The sequence below is a fragment of the Cricetulus griseus genome, chromosome 5, assembly GCF_003668045.3.
Source record: "Cricetulus griseus strain 17A/GY chromosome 5, alternate assembly CriGri-PICRH-1.0, whole genome shotgun sequence".
NCBI lineage: Eukaryota > Metazoa > Chordata > Mammalia > Rodentia > Cricetidae > Cricetulus > Cricetulus griseus.
In genome coordinates, this window is record NC_048598.1 from 21,885,616 (window position 1) to 21,905,079 (window position 19,464).

Here is a 19,464-nt window from a genome sequence, read left to right on the forward strand (position 1 = left end):
CAGTGGTGAGATAAAAGTTGTGGTCAGGTGACTATAGAGGCTTACTTGGACAAATGGGGAAAAAAAGGAGGAGGATTATTGTTGTGACGGAAGCCTGGGACATTTGATTTTGTGGTTTTGAAGGTGGTGTGATTTGGAGTGATGATCACAAGGCCTTGAGGTATAACATGGCCTGTGTGGCTAATCTATACGAGAGAGCGTTCACTACAGATGAGAGAGTCAAGGGATGAAGAAGCCAGATGTTGCACAGCCATTAACATTCTTTCTAGATCACCATCTTTTTCTTGCTAATCTCTGGTACTTCCTCTGTCCCAATTAGCCTGACACAGCATTTCCAGCCCCGATATGAACTTCTCGTTGTTTACTGAACTAAACAGCAAACTTTGAAAATTTGCTCACGATCATTTAAAAATTACTCACATGGTACCCTTGGCACCACACAGATGCCGTGTCTGGATTATCCTTAATCCTAACAACAGGTTTATGACATGGGTATTGCTGTCACCATTTTCATTTGTAAGGGGATCAAAGCAGAGAAAAGTAAAATTATCTGTGCAAGATCATCGTACATCAGTTGTATTTAATTATTTTCTCGTTACTTCGACAAAACACCAGGCAAAAGTGACTCAAGGAAGGGTTTATTTCGGCATATAACTTGAGGACATTGTGTAGGAAGGCATGGTGACAGGAGCCTGGGCTGGTCACCTCACACCCACAGTCAGGAAGCAGAGAGAGATGTGTACTAGTACACATCTTGCTTCCTCCTCTTGTTTATTCAGGCTGGGACCCAAGCCTATTGGATGGTCACACCCAGATTCAGGGTGAGTCTCATCACTTATGATAAACCTGATAAGGATCACAACCCGTACTCAAAACATGGTTATTGATGCTATATAATAAATGATAACGATGAAAACAACTCACACGTGTAGCCAATAACCAGATTAGCACTACGAGCAGCCCAGTCTCAGATGCACTCCCAGACCTGCCTTGGACCCCAAAAGAGAGAGAGTGCACCTCTCCTCCTCGATCTTTTTATCCTACCCCTCTATGTACCTGTGGCCACACCCAAACTGGTGCAGTCAGCAGTACAGGTGTCCAGGGTCTGTCCCTACATAAACCTTTCCAGAAATACCCGCCCCCTTTTTGACACAATGAATGATGTTTCCATGGTGATTCTAAATCTAGTCAAGTTGATAATGAAGACTAACCATCGCAGCGGTAAAGTCAATGTGTGAATTCTGTGTGTTCTGACTCACTGCCCTTTCATTTGACGGTGACAGTCCCCCAGAATATGGCAGCCACCTCTATTTTCAGCTTTGTTCCTCATTGTTGAGGGTGTTTCAAACAGACCAAAGCAGCAATCAGGCTGCAACTTGCTGAGCGTGTTGACAAATATCCATCCATCTTTCTTAGGGAATATTCCTTTTCTGTCTGTCACAATTATAGAATAATTGAGGCTGAATGACAAACACTTTCTCACTTTCCCTCCTAGACAGAATCTAGCCAAATACAAAGTCCTAGACTATCCTCCTCCTCTGAACTTCTATAACATTTGTCCATGTCCTTCTAAAGGCATTGAGAATGTCTCTTTTATAAGATGTTCGGGTGTAGCATTAGGGATACAGAACTGGGTAGATCACTGGGAGTACAAGGCCAGTCTGGGTTACATAATGTTTATCAGACTGTAGGCTCCTGTGGGGATCAGGGACTTATATCATTTCCTTTAGGTGCACTCAGGATGAACAGCGAGGAAGGAGGTAGTCAGAGCACTTTCCGGGATTACAAAGGGGTGGAGTGATTGGTTTAAGTGCACACACTGAGATGTGGTGGCATGGGGATCAGAATCCAGTTTCCTAGACGACCGGAGCAACACTCCCCCTGCGGCACTTGCTTTCACACCTTCATCCCTGAGGGTATTCAGACTTGGATGCCTCTTGCCTCTTTCAGCTCAAGTGCAAGTGAAAACTCCCACCATGGACGGGTGTATAAATGTGCATACACAGCACACACAGTGGGCTCTAGTTTATCTCAGGGCCGATTTCTGAGCCATTTCTGTCTCCATGGGTCATTCCATCTGCTCCCACGGGAAACCACAGGTTTAGCGTTCTTTTCTTTTAATTTAATTTTTGTGAATGAGTGTTTTGCTGCATATATGTCAGTGCACCACTCATGTGTCTGGGGCCCAGGGAGACCAGAAGAGGATGTCAGATCCCTTAGAACCAGAGTTAGAGATGACTGTGAACCACCATGTGGGTGCTGGGAATCAAACCCAGGCCCTCTGGGAAAACAGCAAGTGTTCTTAACTGCTGGGCCATCTCTCTAGCCCCATTGTGTCCTTCTGTGGTTTCTTCCTCCTATCAAATTTGCCTAGCAGCAAAAACTGGAAGATGTAAATATTAGCAATAGGGAAATAAAACACAGGAAAATTAAATTGTAGGGTAGCACATAAGTGTTAAAAATGACAACACTGAACAGACTAAGCTACTAGATCTTGTGTGGCACACACACACACACACACACACACACACACACACACACACACACACACACTCTCATGGGGAAATTCTAAGGATACATATGCTAAGGTGGTAATAGTTTGCCATGAGTATTTTCTACTTTTCAATAATGATTATGGATTACCTATGTGATCTATATAGTCCCTCCCCACAAAAGAAAAACCCTACTCTCAGGATGGACATTGGCAAAGTCTGAAACACAAATCACATGTAAACTTCATCAGGGACTTTAACAGTCACAGTATTCAGCCTAATGAAAGTGTCACAACACAGATGTTACTGGGACAGAGCTTCATTTAGGTGAGGGCCTTGCCATGAAGGTTGGGCTATGGGAATGAAGGGGGCTCTGGGTCTGGGCAGGCATGTCTCAGTGGAAGTCCGGGCCCTGGTTGATATTTGCTTCCTTTCTTGCAGATCTTGTTGCTGGGACACATGGTAAGTTCTCTTTTCATACCTCCTCACCCTCGTATGTGTCTCACCGTCCTCTTCCCCCGGTGATCTGGCTGTGCTCAGAGTGTACCAGTACCAAGCTCAGGACCAGGAAAGGGCCATTGTTCCCAGAAGAAGTCCTGCCCTTCCCCTCCTTCCCTCTGTCTGGGGAGGCAGATGGTCAGAAAGCATGACTCCCTAGTATAGCAGCTCTTCTGGTTCTGTTACAGTGAAATGTGGGCCAATTGTCACCAACAATGAGAAATCTGTCCCTGTTCTCAACTGCCTTCCACTCTCAAAGTCAAATCGAGAGCTTCTAAAAAGTTGATCTGAAGGAAACAGAGAGTAAATGACCAGAGCCTGGGAATGGGAGAGGGAAGGATAGAGACAAAATGATTATGAGGAGTAAGTTCGAATGTGCTATAGAAAGAAAGCTGTCTTAGTTAGGGTTCCTGTGAAGAGACGACATAGCCATGGCAACTCTTATAAAGGAAAACATTTAATTGGGGCTGGCTTACAGTTCAGAGGTTTAGTCCATTATTGTCTCAGTGGGAAGGATGGTGTCATGCAGGCAGAGATGGTCCTGGAGAAGGAACTAAGAGTTCTATATCTGGAGTCACAGACAGCAGGAAGAGAGAGACACTGGGCCTACTTGAGGGTCTGAAACCTCAAAGCCCACTCCCAGTACACACTTCCTCCAATAAGGCCACACATACTCTAACAAGGCCACACCTCCTAATAGTGTCATTCCCTGTTGGCCTATGGGGCCATTTTCATTCAAACTACCACAAAGGATAATTATGGTTGACAATTTTGTATATTTCACAGTAGCTAATATAGATGTTTTGAACATTGTCAATGCAGACAATGTGGGAAGTGATAAACACCTAAAACACTCTGACCATTACACATTGTGTCCATGTACTGACTTATCATACTGTACCCTGTAAATACATAGTTATTATGTGTCAAAGACTTTTCAAATCCTTATTAGAAAACAAACAAACAAAACAAAACAAAACAAAAAAAAACCAGTTGTGTGTGGTGGTACATGCCTTTAATTCCAGCACTCTGGAGACAGAGGTGGATGAATCTCCGAGTTCTAGGCCATCCTGGTCTACAGAGCTAGTTCCAGGACAGCCAGAGCTACACAGAGAAACCCTATTGCAAACAAAACAAAACAAAACAAAACAAAACAAACCTTTAAAAAAAGAAAGCCCCAAAGCCCTCTCTTTCTAAATAAGATTCAAGCTATAGAAAATTGCACTATCTGCCTAGATTGTCCCATGTGTTGATAAGTCCTCTCTACTTTGCATGGGTCTCTGGGCTTGTCTTCGTTAGGGTTTCTACTGCTACAACAAAACACCAAAAAGCCAGTGGGGAACAAAGGGTTTAGTTGGCTTATTCTTCCATATTGCTGTTTATTATCAAAGGAAGTCAGGACAGGAACTCAAACAGGCCAGGAACCTGGAGGCAGGAGCTGATGCAGAGGCCTTGGAGGGGTGCTGTGTACTGGCTTGCTCAGCCTGCTTAAAAAACCCCTGGTCCAGGGATAGCACCACCCACAACACAATGTTCTGGACCCTCCCCCAGTAATCACTAACTAAGAAAATGCCTTACAGCAAGATCTTATGGAGACATTTTCTCAAGTGAGCCTCACTCCTTTCAGATGACCCTAGTTTGTATGGTAAGTTGACATATGACCAGCCAGCACAGGGCTCCAAGGCCTGTTCTACTGACAAGAGAGAGCCATCTACATGAAGAGGAGGCAAGTAACAGAAGGGAGAAACTTAAATATATCTTGGTGAAATATATATGTTTTAGGGGTATCTCATTTGCCCCCAAATGAGAGAAAAAAAAAAAGGAATAAAAAGGAAAGGACATAGCTGCTCCTAGGTGTGGTGGGGAGAAAGTTTATTGTAGATCTGTGGGAGAGCGTAGTCAGAGGCAGGGACATCTGGGAGAGTCCAGTGTGGATATGACCAGGCTGAGCTGTACCATGCCATGGGGTGGGAAGACAGGTCATGACACCAGGTGCAGCAGTCAGGAGGCAAAGGTACAAAAGGGACAGGTAACCGAAATGTCTGGATTATATGAAAAAAGAGCCTCTGGGGGAAAGGGGAGTCCAGCCCAGGAGCTAAAGAGTTCAGGGTTGAGGGCCATATCCTATATCAGGTAGGGACTGAGGGATGCTGGGAGAACCTGGCCGCTAGGTCGGCTCTGACATGTTAAATAGGCACCTCAGCTGTTTGTGGGGTTTGAGAGTTGACAACCTGCTCCAGCCTTTTCTCTTGCTCTACCCTGCTGAGTGTCAGTTACATCCCTTGTGAGTTCCTTGGGGCTCCTGGGATGGAATGAGTAGAATTTAGAGGAAGAAGTTTTCTGGGCTGGGTCTTACCCTTGGTGTGCTCAGTGGGAATACCTGTGCCTTTTTTTTTTTTTTTAATCTGAGACTCGGGGCCTGCTTAGGCTCCTGGGGTTCCCTTGCCTCATGCTTCCTTCTCTCTCTAAAATTCAGGCGATCTCCCAAAGGCTGTGGTGAAACTTGAGCCCCCATGGATCCAGGTGCTGAGGGAAGACAGTGTGACACTGAAGTGTGAAGGGACCCACACACCTGGGAACTCTTCCACCCAGTGGCTCCACAATGGGAGATCCATCTGGAGCCAGATCCAGCCCAACTACACGTTTAAAGCCTCAAGCAATGACAGTGGAGAATATCAGTGTCAAATGGGGCAGACCAGCCTCAGCGACCCTGTACAACTGGGAGTGATTTCCGGTTAGTAGACACGGGCCCAGGGAAGAGTTGGGATACCAGGAAGTTGAGGGGTGGGGTGGGGTGCAGGAAAAAGGGCCGCCTGGTTTCTGGGAAGTATCTCTGTGAGTTCCTTGAAGGGCTTTTGTCCACTCATTTCCCTTTCCACCCGCCCTTGTGCTTAGTGAGCATGTGGAAGGCACTCGGATTCCTGAGAAATTCCTCAGCTTGTGTGAAGAGTTGTTTTCTGTGGTAGCCCTGATTGAGCAAGAGAAGGTCAAGGACAAAGACAAACAGCTGAATGTGACAGAAAAAGGAAGTCCCTATTTCATAGAAACCCTTCTGTTACTTGACACTCAGAAGAATGCTGATAGCCCACAACTGAATCCAAGCTGTGGGAAGGACCATATAAAAATATGGTTAATTAATTAATTTAACCTTGAGTTCAGCTTTCACATCTGCTCAACTGAGGGTGCCAATGTCTCTTTCTGGAGGTTCTGGGGAGCATGGGCAGTTTCCTGATCTCTTGCCTTCACACTCCTGGGTGTCCTTTCCTTTCCTTCCACTAGCTTGTGGGCACTTGAGGTGAAAAGCTGTGTTTCATTCTTTTCCATATTTGCAGTGCCCAGAACAGGGCGGGGCTTATTAATTCTTTGCTGAGAAGATCAGCAGTTTTCCAAGGCTCCTGGCAAAAAGTTTTCCCCACGGAAAACCACTACGAGGCAGCATTGACGGCTACTGTCGCTGTCGTTCCTTCCTATCACCAGTTCTCCCTCAAAAGTATGCACACAGCAAGCTAGTGATTTGCCTCTGGCCCTGCTGGACTGTAGTTCCACACCTGCTACTATTCATCCAGGAAACCAACATTTTTGGAGGTTCAAAAAGTTCTACTGTCCCCCAAACAGAAGGTTCTGTTGTGTCCTCTTCACATCCATCAGGCTGGATTTCTCTTTCCTGCCGGGAAGGGCTTGGATCTCCATGTCTTGTTACTACTTCCTGACAGGACTGGGTGGCAGCTGCCTTCTCTCAAAAGAGGAAGGAGAATACTTTGCACCAAGAGCCATTGTAGCTGCAAGATCTGATCATGCCCATTTCACAGATGGGCAAATTGAGGCCCAGAAGAGTTTAATTACTTGCCCAAGACTGAAGAGCTTGTAAATGAGTGGAATTAGGATCAGAGATCAAGATTGTCTGATGACAAACTAAAGCTCTCTCCCCTTAGCATATCATATCTCACCAGGAAGGATGGCCTGGGTCTCAGAGCTGAGCCAAGGCTCTCTGAGTCCTATAGTCTTTTTGTGTCTTTCAGACTGGCTGCTGCTCCAGACCCCTCAACTGGTGTTTGAGGAAGGGGAGACCATCAAGCTGAGGTGCCACAGCTGGAAGAACATAGCCATGAGCAAGGTCGTATTCTACCAGAATGGAAAATCTGTAAAATATCAACATTCCGTTGGCAGCTTCTCCATCTCCAAAGCAAATCACAGCCACAGTGGTGAATATTACTGCACAGCGCGTCTAGGAAAGTCACACTACACATCAAAGCCTGTGACCATCACTGTCCAAGGTATGGGGACCCTGTCAAGATGTTGGAAGGGAGAAGAGGAGATAGACAAAGGCTAAAGTTGTATAGCCCCACATGGAGATCTAGGAATGCCACAGCAGCAAAATAGGCGCGGAGGCAAAGAGGAGAGCTGTGAAGGCCTTGCGGAGTGATGGCAGGTGGGCTCAGCCCAGAGCTCCTCACTTGCAGGTCTTAGGTGACAGGGCGATTGGGCAGCAGTAAAACAGAGCCTTGTCGTTGGTGCATAGGTTCTCTAAGTTCCTAGGCATTCCTTAAGAGCCGAAGTTTAGCTTCTCCTTGTATCTCATATAATGGTCATTCACTCTTGAAGGCCTGGCATGTTCTAGACAGTGGTGGTACCAGCAACCTCTGGGAGGCTTCAGATCCATCCTTCCAATGGCATCTGAGGGCTGTCCCTTCTGCTACTACATCTTCACCACTGTGCCTTCATTAGTTTGGTGGAAACACTTGGTTATTGAGGAGACACAAGTCTGTCTACAGAAACCTATGCAGACGAGGTTTCAGGGTGATGTATTACACCTGTGAGTGACCCAGACACAGAAAATCTAGGTGACAAACACTGGGCATAGCATTAGATGAAGGGTGGATACACAGAGCGAACTTACTACCTGTTATCATATCTGTATTTCCAGAACCCAGATCCAGCAGGTCTTTACCGGTATTGACAATTGTGGCTGCTGTCACCGGAATTGCTGTAGCTGTCATTGTTATTATTCTAGTATCTTTGATCTATCTCAAGCGAAAACAGGCTCCAGGTGGGTGGTTCTCTTTGGAAACCTCTTATTATCGGTTCCGACTTAGCTGGGGCTAGAGGTTAGAGACTTATCTGCTTTTGATGTAGTGTCCTCATATTCATTCATCTGCTTCCAAATTCATCGGTTAAACAAGACTTGAACAAACTTGGTGATATGTCACACCCTGTGCTGGACACTGCCTGTGTTTGGTTCCATTTCTTACCTCGGCTAGTTCTCAGCATTGTGAGGAAGACAGAGGTACAAGTGGATACTTACAAGAAGGGGTTAGAACAATGAAATAATAGAAATATGATTATCAGCTGGAGGTCGTAGCACATTCCTGTAATCCCAGGATGGTAAAACAGAAGGAACAAAAGTCTGAAGCAGGGCCAGTGAGATGGCCCCATCAATACAGGTGTTTGCAGTACAAGCCCTGTGATCTTAGTCCAGTCTCTGGTACCCAAGTCAAGGTGGGAAGAGAGAACGGATCCCACAAAGGTGTCCTCTGACCTTCATAGATATGCTACAGTGTACACCCCCCCACACTCACACAGTAATAAATAAAGATTTTTTTCAAAGGGTCTGAAGACAGCCTGGGCTGAAGAATGAATTTGAAGTCAGTCTGTGATACACACAACAAGACCTTGTCTAAATTTTTAAAAAGGGAAGATTCCATAACCCCATGTGTTTATCAGCTTTCTGTCACTATAACAAAGTACTTCAGATAATCAATCCACTTACTAAGAGAAAAAGTTGCTAGGCACAGTAGTAAAATGCATGTCAGCATTAGGAGGCCAAGGAGGATCACAAGTTCAAGATCCCATCTTAAAATATATAAGTAAAGAGGGAAACAAACAAAGAGGTTTATTTTAGCATAGTTTTGTAGGACTTAGTCCATACTTTCTTGGCCCTCTTGCTTTGGGCCCGTGACAAGCTAGAATGTCATAGAGGAAGTGCACAGCAGGACAAAACTGCTCACCTAATGGCCTCTAAGCAAAGAGATCAAGGAGGAGCATAGGGAATCTCACAGTCTTCTTCAAGAGCATGTCCCTGGTGACATAAAGACATCCCACTCAGTCCACACCTTTAAAGTTTCAGCTTCCTCCCAGTTACTCCACTGGTGACCAAGCATTTAACACATGAGATTTTCATGTATATTTCAGATCCAAACTGTGGCAGGCAGTCTGGCTGGGGCAGTTGAGAAGGTTTCACGGGGGAGCCCGGGTGGTGTGGTAGTTGAAATACATACAGTGAAACCAGATTGCTATGGTTCAAATCTCCACTCACAGCTCAGCAGATGGATAAAGTTGAGTAAATTATTCAACCTCTGTGCCTCAGTTTACTAGTCTGAAAAATGAAGAACACTGTGGGACCCACCTTACAGGAGTGCCACGACAATGAGTGTGGCTGAAGCCTTTGTACCAGTGCCTAACAGACAGTAGAGAGCACATAAGTTGTTAACCACTGTGGAGAAGGGTGATGTCTGGGGGCAGCCATTAGTTAGGCAAAGTGGAAGAGCATTCTAAGAACTATGGCCAAGCCATGGAAATGAGGAATGTTGTGGGTCCATCAGCAGAAGAGAAAACGCTGCTACTGACTAACACCTAATACCTCCCACCACACTTTACAGTTGGTTCCTAGGAATTCATCTTCAGGGATAGGTAAATATTGAGAGATTCGGAGAAGATTACATCTTTTTGTTTGTGAGACAGGACCTCATTTTGTAGTCCTAGCTGCTCTGGAACCCACTATATAGACCAGGCTGGCTGGCCTCAACCTCACAGAGATCTGATTGCCTCTGTCTCCTGAGTGCTGGGATTAAAGGTGTGCTCCATTACACCCAACCAAAAGATGATACTTCTAGAGGGCCAGGCAAGCCTAAGAAAGATGCAGTGGAGTGGTTTTTGTGACATCTGTTGGAGTCCTCTTGGGTTAGTCACTATAGGCTGGAAAGGTTCCTAGGCAGGGGAGCTGGGAAGCTGGGAAGAGACTGGTGACAGTGAGAGGGAAAGGTCTCTGTTGCTTTTAACTCAGTTCTGACCCTGGTCCTTGATCCTGAGGTCTCAACCCTCATCCCATAATCCTACTAACTTCCTACATGCCCCCTCCTAGCTCTCCCAGGAAACCCTGATCACAGGGAAAAGGGAGATACCCTTCCCAAGGAACTAGGTGAGTACAGCGTTCCCTCCGGGGACTCAGTGCCGGTCAGCCCAGGGCCCCCATGTGGACTGGAGCCAGCAAGCAGCAGCTCTTGTGAGTTCAGTGGGAGTTGCAGGAGAGGGAGGGGCAGTGGGAGGGCGGCTGGGACTCAAATCTCTTGGTCAGTTCTGAGTCTGGCTCCTAGACCTAAGGCGGATCTCACTAGAGATGAGAAAAGGAACACCAGAGAGAGAAAGGACGGACTGTGACTAAACTTCTAGACGAACAAGGAAATCTGGAGATACTTCTAGAGCAAGACTTCAGAGGCTTTGGATCTTTCTGGGGAGATGTGGCAAATCTGGCAAACAGGCTTAACAGTTGTATGACGGAGGCCAATAAGATTAAGAAGGAGGCCCCTAAGAGGACAGGGGGAGGTCTGGGGTGACCCTGGAGGTTTTTTCAGAAGTGTGTCTCTGTGGAGGAGTAGAGGAAGGCATGGCACAGCTCAACTTTTACTAGCATATTGAGAGGAGATTTGAGTTGAACAAATTCCAGGGCACTAGAACTATCCATAGGCTATGCTCTGTGCGCACACTTACTATTCATAGGCTGTGCTTGTGGGCACACTTACTATTCATAGGCTGTGCTTGTGGGCACACTTACTATTCATTGGCTGTGCTTGTGGGCACACTTACTATTCATTGGCTGTGCTTGTGGGCACACTTACTATTCATAGGCTGTGCTTGTGGGCACACTTACTATTCATAGGCTGTGCTTGTGGGCACACCTTGGCTCTAGTGCCCACTCATTTTGGTTTATCAAACACTGGCCTGACCCTTTCACTATTATACAGCTGAATCCTCAGTAGATCGCTCCCCATGAGGTTGAAGTCACTCCAGTGAAGAAGTGAGTGGGTGGGTGGGTGAGTGAGTGGTTTAGATGACCTCTGAACCCTTCTTGGTCTGAGAAGTGAAAGCCAGTGACTTTTCAGCCCTGGTGCAGGAGAAAGAGGTGGGAGTATTATGGGCTTCTGCTTGGCTGTAGTTAAAGACAGAGCATAAAGGCAAGTGGAGTTTTCTCTAGGGGCTTCCATGGCAGCAGACATAGGCAAGAGGAAGACTTCCTTGGAGATTCCACTTTAGGGGACTGGAGTATGACTCAGAGCAGAGCCAACGGATATGAGAGCTTGAGCAAAATAGCATTCACTTGGCTTCGCTTTGAGCAAGGCCCGTGTTCTTCAGCTTGGCTATGTGGATCCACATCTAGGATCAAACTAGGTCTACAAAAAACAAAACAAAATAAAAACCAAACCAAACTAAAACAAAACAAAAATGTCTAAGCATAACTGGATTTACCTAGTCTGGCTTTGTCTACTCTGGTATAAGCACATTTCACATGGCATTTATGCAGTCTGGCACCAGAGCTTGTGGTTTCTGCTAAAGGCATCGTTAGCTGCTGCAGTTGCTAAGAAGTGTATTAAAAGGGGGAATTCTGAATGTGTTGTGGGGGCAGAATTTGGAACATGGCAAACAGGGCTCTTTGTGTCCAGGGACTGAGTGAAGAGACTGGAGGCATTGTCTTGGCCTTTTCCCCCACTTCCCAAAATTCTGGTTTACAGACACTGGGGCTGCTTTTCATACTGGCAAAGGGAACTTAGGGCAAAGCCATAAGAGAATGTGGTGCTTGGGCTATTTATCAGAGAAATATTGTCTTTTCTTTTCTCTTTCTCTTTTCCATCTCCCCTCTCTCCTCTCCTCCCTTTCTCCCTTTCTCCCCTTTCTTTCTTCTCCTCTATCTTTTTTTCTTTTTAATGTTAGAATACCTGGTTCTTCAATGCTTCAACAAGAATAAACTGTACTTGTCCAATACAGAAACGGCCATTTGTTTCTCTCCCTACAGTCTGTGGCAGACACATAATCTGGACTTGATTTTCACTCTGTTCTAAACATTTCCCCATTCTCCAACCTCCCAGAGTCCCAAAGCTGTTTGGTTTGCTGCTGGGAAAGTTCAAAGATTGTCTGAAAAGAAGGTGGCACAAATTTGTTTCCCTTTGCCAGCATGGCCAGTGGGGAAGGCTGGATTCCAAGATAGCCAGGGACGCAGGCTATACTGCCGCACTGCATGGCCTGAAGGCCTGGGTTGGGGTTGGCAAGCCTTGCCTTGACTCTGCTTTAAGCTTTGGTTTTGAAGCCTCAATAATAGCGCATCAGGCCCTTTTTTTCCAGCAATGCCCAAGTTAATTATTTGTTTTTGTCCACAGACAACCCTCCTGATCTTGAAGAAGCTGCCAAAACCGAGGTGAGAGCCCAGTTGGGTCCTTTCCCCTCTCCCTGCTCCTCTGCTTTCCCCATGACCTATGTGCAGCGCTCGGGACTCATTTCTGCTTTCTCTAGGTTGAGAATACAATCACCTATTCGCTTCTCAAGCATCCTGAAGCTCCAGATGAAGATGCAGAGCCTGATTACCAGAACCGCATTTAATCTCCCTTGTCTAGACTTGGGATTGGGAAAAGCAAACAGGAAGGCCAGGATCTATGGTCTCCTGGTCAAGGGGATGGTGCAGATATTAAGGAGGCCGTGCACAGTCACCTATATGCGTCCCCAAACCAACAGACACTACGGTACTGGTCCCCAGTGGTTGACTGGACTAATAACTTGTATGACTTACCGCTTCCCAACTCAAGACTCTTCTGCTATAGATTCACACAGCCAATAAAATTAATCAACTTACTGTCATTAACAGATTGCAGCAACATGGGAACAACTTATGCTACAGGCTACATGAGAACAATTATGTTAGGATACATGATCTCAGAGATGATAAAATGGACTTGTACCAACATGTTAAAAGTCATGCTTCAGGGTGATGGAATTATAAGGGATTTTAATCTTCTTCCTTCTTTTTCTATAAAGGTCACCTATTACTTTTATAGTAAAATGTTGTAAAAATAACATTGTATTTACTTTTTCAAGGCTGAGGTGATTGGAGTGTAGACTGAGCTCTCTTAAGTTTGATGCTCTTCTGTGAGAAGAATCTTGGGGAGATGCGCTAGTTTTTCCTGGGGAGACAAGCATCTCAGGCAGGGCACTCATGACAAATAATGGTTATACCTAAGTCTAGTTTGGTGAGTTTATTGGGCTTATTTATGGGAACATGGGTGAGGGGTTCCTTACAGAGGTATGGGTACTTCCTTGCAGGGGTGTGAATGTCTTTAAAACAGCAGTCTTAGCACAGATGACAACTTCTTTATAGTTGCATAGCTGGTGCCTCGACCCCCTTCAGTTAGTCGATCTTCCTCAAACTGTCAATCCTTCTGCCTCTGCCTTCAGAGCTCCACAATGACAAGAACGCACTATCCACCACACCTGGCCTGGTAGTAATGGATAGGAGGGAGGGGACGATAGACGGTGATTTGGAGGAGTAGAGGACCAGGGCTTCTCTGCTTCAACCTGACAGCTCTTCCAGGGATCGAGTCTTCCTGTTTCCTCCCCTTCTTCTCTTTTCTCCCGTGACAAGCAGAATGATCATTCCGTTTTGTAGCATGAGTTCTCAGGAAGCCAATCTTCAGGTGAATGCCCATGGGAACCAGAGGATGACCTTGAACTCCTGATTCTCCTGCTTCCACCTCCTAACTGCTGGGATGATAGGCATGTGCCACCACACAAAGCTGGCATATATGTATTTTTTTAATTGATCACATTATATATTTTTATATGTTCACAAAATCACTCAGGTAGAAATTTAAGCTTGCTGTAACCACGTAAGTTCAGAGTACAGAGGTATAAGGCAGAAGTTCTCTGTTGTCCTCATTCCCCTTAAATTTGTTCTTTCTCTCTCTCGCTCTTGAATAACCACTGTTGTAGGTTTGGTGTACATTTGGATTTTTGTATGGATATTTAACATAGTTTTTGGAAAGCCTATGTATGGCACCATACTTTACACATGATTATATTGTTCACTGCTTTGTTCAACAAGATGACTGGTGATTGCTAGATGTTGGCCTGGCTCAAGTTTCATCGAGAGTCGCTGTCTCAAAGGACTAAGAGAGAAAGAGAAGAACACCCCATGTTTTCCTTTGACATCTGCACACCCGTTTATAGGCACATTTCCCATGTGTGTGCATCCAACAGACACACAAATAAAATAGACAATAACCCTCTCTCCAGAATTTCCGCTTTGAAATTCCTGATAACCAAGACACGTTGCATGGATCTTAGTGGTTCAGTCCAAATACATGAACAAACAAGGTTGTTTGACACCAGGGAGAATGCATCTACAAGTCTTGTATTCCTAATGTATACCCTTAAGTAAAAGCCTTACATGCCCCTTGAATCTAGTGAGTTCTTTCTCATATCCTCTTTAGCAAGGCCTCTCCTGACCACTGATATTACTTCATTCTTATTTTCTCCGTGTTACAGTGTGGGTAATTATGTATCTTCTTGTTTATATATTCTCATGTAAACTAAAATGTAAGCTCAATACAGTCCTCTTTTCACTAATTATTCACTAATGCATTCCAGAGACCAGAACAATGCAATATATTGTTGAATGAATTAATAAATAAAACTCTCCTTTCATAGTTTCTGGGCTATTTGATATTCATTCATGCTGGTTAATTGTTCTACCACTGAACTATGTGGCCCAGGTGTTATTTGATGTTCTTAATACTATGGCTTAGATTTGTTCCCCTGAGACCATGTATTGGAAACATGAGCACCCATGCAACAGAGTTGGGAGGAGTTATCTGACCAGAGGTGACTAGCTCATGGGCTATGGATTAGTTCTGTGGATTCCTTATAAAAGGGTGAATTTGGTACCTTTTGGCTTTGTCTTTCTTCCCTTCCTCCCCCACTTTCTTCCTTCTTAGCCCATAGAATGATACATCAAGAATTCTGAGCCGGGCGTTGGTGGCACACACCTTTAATCCCAGCACTTGGGAGGCAGAGGCAGGCGGATCTCTGTAAGTTCGAGGCCAGCCTGGTCTCCAGAGCAAATGCCCAGATAGGCTCCAAAGCTACACAGAGAAACCCTGTCTTGAAAAACCAAAATAAAAAAGAAGAATTCTGGTCCCCCAGTCTTGAACTTCTCAACCTCCAGAACCTCCTGCTAATAAAGAATTACCCAAGTCTGTGGGATTTTGTTATAGCAACTTGAAGGCTTTCTGAATCTCAAGAGTTCAATAAAAGCCTACTTGTTATCTTTCCTTGAAACCTTACTAAATTTACTTAAAATTCTTAAACACTTTAGAAAGGATCTGAATTTATTTATTTATTTTTTACCCCCATCCTACCGAAAGGACCCAAATTTAAGTACACTTGGAAAATCTTTTTGAATTTGGTGTAAGGTAAGAACCTAACTTAATTTTTCCCTGTGTTGAGGTCAATTATTCGTGTTTCATCCCTTGAAAGAAAATGATTGGAAATGCTATTAGTTCATTATCAACTCCCACACACAGATCGACATCAGTCTCTTGTCTGTTGCCTTATTCTAGTTGTTTTTTCCTGCCTCAACAGCACACACTCATTTATTGTAGCTTTATAGCATATTTTCATATGTAGAAAGTCCAGTTTTCTCTAATTCCTTTGTTTCAAGATTTTCTTGATCATTATTGTGCTCTTCCAGGTGGACTTTAGAATTCCACACACCACAGGGCACTGGGAGAATTACATTGTCTATATAGATTACTTGGGTAAGGTTTGACATCTGTGAATGACAGCTTTTGTTTGTTTAGATTGTAGACTTCTACAACATATGGCCTTTGTTTGTTTGTTTGTTTTTGCACCAGAGTTTAGATAACCTTTCCCCCTCCGTATCACTATTATTCTCATTAGAATTTTCTAGACTTAATAAAACCAGTTTTGAAAGTGTGTGGTTTTTTTCCTGGAAAATCATACATTTTATTAATTTATGTACAGCAAAATGCTTCTCTTTTCCCTCTCTTTCTCTCTCACTCCCTCTCCCCCCCCCCTTTCTTTCTTTCTTTGTCGGGGTCTCATGGAGTCCAGGCTGACCTCGGAATCCCTGTATATAGCTGAGGATGGCCTTGGTCCTCCTGCCTCCACTTCCAAAATGCTGGAATTTCCCAATGTGTGTGGTCCTGAGGGTCACACTGAAGGCTTCCTGCATGCACTCTAGTAATCAATCTGCCTTCCACCAACCCAAATTCAGCATTTTCTTCTTTGTTGATTTCTGGGTTTATACTTATATATGGACTCCTCCCCTATTCTTAGCTTTGGGCTGTCTTTTATCAGGGTGACTTTAGTCAGGAATAACAGGAAGTCATGACTCAAATCGGCTTAAACAATAAGGAAATTATTATCTTCCATAACAAAAAGTTCAGAGACAGAGTGTCTCCTTGCATCAGGATTCTTAATACTTTCTTTCTGCAATCCTCTGGGTACTGCCCTTCGGCTGGCAAGAAGACATAGCGATTCTGAATGTCATATTCTGCTATCTGGAAGGAAGGGACTAATTGCCTTTTTGATGTGTCCCTTGAGAGCAAGGAAAATACTCTCAGAGGCCCTTGGCAATGCTCTTGTCATAGTGTATTAATCAGGACAGACCATACCTACAGCATGGATTACGAAGGAGGCTGAGATGACCATAGTATACCTAGCTCAACCCTCTCAAGTAGAATGGCTGTTGAGACTGAAACCCTTGGTCACTATGTCTTTGTCTACCCTACCAAGCCTCCCTAAAGTTTGCCTGTTTGGTTTTTTTGTTTTGTTTTGTTTTGTTTTTTGTTTTTTGTTTTTGGTTTTTGGTTTTTGGGTTTTTGAGACAGGGTTTCTCTGTGGCTTTGGAGGCTGTCCTGGAACTAGCTCTTGTAGACCAGGCTGGTCTCGAACTCACAGAGATCCACCTGCCTCTGCCCCCAGAGTGCTGGGATTAAAGGCGTGTGCCACCAATGCCCTGCTAAGTTTGCCTGTTTGTTTTGTTTGTTTGTTTGTCTTGTAATAGCTTTGACTTATTAATCAAGTATTTTGAGCTCTGCTTGCTTTCAAGCATGACATTTTCTACTTTATTTAGACTTATATATTAGATTACTTATTTCTGAATTTCTTGTTTTCAAACATATGGATAAAAAATGGTAGCTTTTCCTCTACTGCTGTTTTGGCCATAAGCATTTGACTTCCATATGCCTGTCTGTTCTTCCAAAAACAATTTATGATTTTAGCTTTATTTTCTTTTTTTAAGATTTATTTTTATTTATTTATTTATTTATTTATTTATTTATTTGTGTGTGTGTGTGATATTTTTGTCAACTAGACACAAGCCAGGGTCATCTGAGAAGAGGGAACTGAGAAAATTCTTCCATCAGTTGTCTGTAGGCAGTTTCTTGATTAATGATTGTTATGGGAAGGCCCGGCACACTGTGGGCAGTGCCACCCCTTGGTGTACTGGTCCTGGACTGTATAAGGGAAGCGGGCTGAGCAAGGTCTAGGGAGCAAGCAGTAAACAGCATTCCTTCATGCTCTCTGCTTCAGTTCCTGCCCTGACTTTTCTTCATGTAAGTTGTAATAAATCCTTTCCTTCCCGAATTGCTTTTAGTCACGGCATTTTATCACAGCAATAGAAAGAAAACCAAGACTCTGTGTGTGTGTTTAAAGCTGGAGTTACAGGAGGTTGTGAGTTGCCATGAACTCAGGTCCTATGACAGAGCAGCACGTGTTCATAAAAGCTTAACCATCTCTCCAGCCCCTTCACTCCCTTCCTTTTCTTTTCTTTTTTAAGATTTTATTTATTTATTATATATACAACATTCTGATTCCATGTATATCTGCACACCAGAAGAGGACACCAGATCTCATTACAGATGGTTGTGAGCCACCATGTGCTTGCTGGGAATTGAACTCAGGACCTCTGGAAGAGCAGCCGGTGCTCTGAACCATCTCTCCAGCTCCTTGACTCCCTTCTTAACCAAAGGTTTGTTTAGAAGCATTTGTTGTGTTTATGTTGAGCACCAGCTTTTTTATTGCCTACTTTTATTGCACAATGTCTGATTTTCTGCATGAATATCTGTAAGTACACATGTGAAGACAGTGCTCTCATTTGAAAAAGAAATGATGTTTTGCAATGCTCCCACTTAATTTGAGTTGCATCATAGGGCAGGCATATCACAAGACAGTCTTGACTTCCCTCTTTCCCCATATCCCCTCAGTCCTGACCCCATGTGGAACCATCTTCAACTCTTTTAACTGTGTCTTCTGAGAATTTGCTTCCACATTTCCAAACAATACACTGTGTTGCTATTCCTTGTTTGTGTTTTCAGTATTAATCTCATCCATGATTTCTTGTCCTGTTGGGCTTAACTGGCTTCCTGCTTCCCCATCAAATGCTCTCATACAGCCTTGTCGAAATTTGATGATCACTGTTTATCCCAGAGACATTTGTCTGATTACATTTCCTTTCTTGAACAACCTTCTTCTCTTTCAGAGACAGTCAAGGCTTCATTTTTGTCCTTTTCTTAGTTGAATATAGATGTCTGCGCTACTGTGACTGGCCTTTATGAAGGTTCTGGGGATCTGAACTCAAGGCATCGGGCTCTTTTTTTTTTTTTTTTTTTCATTTTTCTCAAAGTTTATTCAACAGTTTCGAGGTCACTGAGGCAGCTGACCACGTCCACGACCAAAGCCTCCTCTAAATTGGAATTCTGTGGCTGGGCCAGCTCCTGCCTCAGCTTTCTTGTCGGCACCAGGGGGCATAGCAGCCCTCCGGTAGGTGTCTCTGTCTGCCTCCCCTCTTGTGAATCTTGCAGGTCGCTCACTTTCTGGACCTTTGGGCCGAGGCCTGCCAGTTTCAGGACGGCTACTGCGGTGCAGGGTGGCAGGCACGATCTCCGGAGGTAAGTGGAGGCAATCTCGTAGATACTGGATGCCCTCGTTGGTGAGATACCAATAAAAATGCCTCCATGCAAATTGCTCCTTCACATAGCCTTGCGACTTCAGAGTCTGCATGGCCTTCATGACATGAAGGTTGGGCAGTTCTTGTCTGCCAGCTCGGGGTGTTTGGGCATGTGATCATCCTTCTTGGCCACCATCACTCTCTCCTTAAACAGGAGTCCATACATGGTGATCCGGTTCTTTTTGGGCATCAACATCGCAGCCGCTCAAGGCATCAGGCCCTTACAGCAAGATCACTGAGCCATCTCCCCAGCCCCAGAAATGATTCGTATGTTGAGTTTGTTTTTTTTTTTCAACCCTAATATGGTATAATATCTAGATAAAATAGTTTGTCAGCAGTAAGAAAAGTAATGAAGACACTGAACTAGTCATAAAATTACAAGCTTTATCTTTAAAGATTCGAGCA

General features: G+C 44.4%; 1 protein-coding gene and 1 pseudogene across 2 annotated transcripts in view; one reads left to right on the forward strand and one right to left on the reverse strand.

Moving 5' to 3' along the window:
• The window catches only part of LOC103161893 (low affinity immunoglobulin gamma Fc region receptor II), a 37,262-nt gene extending 22,542 nt beyond the window's left edge, over window positions 1-14,720 (forward strand). Inside the window, exons 3-9 of one of the 2 annotated variants that reach the window (XM_027417046.2) lie at window positions 2,934-2,954; window positions 5,467-5,724; window positions 7,010-7,264; window positions 7,915-8,037; window positions 10,129-10,269; window positions 12,416-12,453; window positions 12,549-14,720. In XM_027417046.2, coding sequence (XP_027272847.1) covers window positions 2,934-2,954; window positions 5,467-5,724; window positions 7,010-7,264; window positions 7,915-8,037; window positions 10,129-10,269; window positions 12,416-12,453; window positions 12,549-12,635 — 923 coding nt within the window. In that variant the 3' untranslated portion in view covers window positions 12,636-14,720. The remainder of the gene's footprint in view (window positions 1-2,933; window positions 2,955-5,466; window positions 5,725-7,009; window positions 7,265-7,914; window positions 8,038-10,128; window positions 10,270-12,415; window positions 12,454-12,548) is intronic. The other variant, XM_027417047.2, reaches the window with a different exon arrangement.
• Window positions 14,721-18,755: 4,035 nt separating this feature from the next.
• Window positions 18,756-19,255, reverse strand: LOC100771602 (annotated as a pseudogene).
• Between the last annotated feature and the right edge of the window lie 209 nt (window positions 19,256-19,464).